General features: G+C 60.8%; 1 protein-coding gene across 1 annotated transcript; it reads left to right on the top strand.

Annotated features, from left to right (window-relative positions):
* Positions 1-215: 215 nt before the first annotated feature.
* Positions 216-893, top strand: HS3ST2 (heparan sulfate (glucosamine) 3-O-sulfotransferase 2). Its single transcript, XM_009574781.1, has one exon. It carries the CDS (start codon positions 224-226, stop codon positions 833-835), a length of 612 nt encoding a protein of 203 aa, XP_009573076.1. The 5' UTR covers positions 216-223; the 3' UTR covers positions 836-893.
* Positions 894-1110: the final 217 nt, after the last annotated feature.

Genomic DNA, 1110 nt, shown 5'->3' with positions numbered 1-1110 from the left:
GGGGGTCCCCTGGGGCTGGGATGGCCCTGGGAGATGGTCATGGCCAGGGGCCCTCTGCAGCACTGCAGGAGGGAGTTGTGCCTGCCTTGTCCTGCCTTGTCCTGCCTTGTCCTGCTGGGAGGGGACACCACGCCAGCCCCATGCTGTGGACACCACCTCCTAGTGCCATGCCTTGTCCAGCTCCTTTCTCACCATCACCTTCTGCTTCGCTTGCAGGAGCCTGATGCCGCGAACGCTTGACAGCCAGATCACAGTGGAGAAGACCCCCAGCTACTTCGTCACCAAGGAGGCACCACGGCGAATCTTCAACATGTCCCGGGACACGAAGCTGATCGTGGTGGTGAGGAACCCGGTCACCCGGGCCATCTCGGACTACACGCAGACGCTTTCCAAGAAGCCGGACATCCCCACCTTCGAGGGGCTGTCCTTCCGCAACCGCAGCCTGGGGCTGGTGGACACGTCCTGGAATGCCATCCGCATTGGGATGTATGCCGTGCACCTGGAGAGCTGGCTCCAGTACTTCCCCCTCTCCCAGATCCACTTTGTCAGTGGGGAGAAGCTGATCACGGACCCAGCTGGGGAGATGGGCAAAGTCCAGGACTTCCTGGGCATCAAACGGGTTATCACGGACAAGCATTTCTACTTCAACAAGACAAAAGGTTTTCCTTGCCTGAAAAAGTTGGAGAGCAGCAGCTTGCCTCGCTGCCTGGGCAAGTCCAAAGGCAGGACTCACGTACAGATAGACCCCGAGGTGATCGAGCAGCTTCGGGACTTTTATAGACCTTATAATATCAAATTCTATGAAACAGTCGGGCAGGACTTCAGGTGGGAATAAGCGTCTGGGAGCAGAGCCGCGGTGACGTGAGGCTGCAGTCTTCCATGAGGGGGCCCCAGGGGGGCTGAAGCCAGGACCCCCTGGCCAGCCCATCCTGCCCAGAATCCGTGAGCAGAAGCAGGCAAGGGGCTTCCCTGGCCCTCGGGAGGCTGGGATGCTCCAGGCCGAGTCGGGTTGGAGGAAAACACAGAGTCCTGTTGCAGCCACTGAGGGATGAGTGCCCGGCAGGCACTGCCCGTCCTGGCAGGTGCGCAGGGCCGGGGGCCACCACCGTC

This window comes from Fulmarus glacialis, unplaced genomic scaffold, assembly GCF_000690835.1.
Source record: "Fulmarus glacialis isolate BGI_N327 unplaced genomic scaffold, ASM69083v1 scaffold21143, whole genome shotgun sequence".
Classification (NCBI taxonomy): domain Eukaryota; kingdom Metazoa; phylum Chordata; class Aves; order Procellariiformes; family Procellariidae; genus Fulmarus; species Fulmarus glacialis.
The sequence above is the reverse complement of the archived record's forward strand: the minus strand, read 5'-3'. Positions and strand labels throughout refer to the sequence as shown.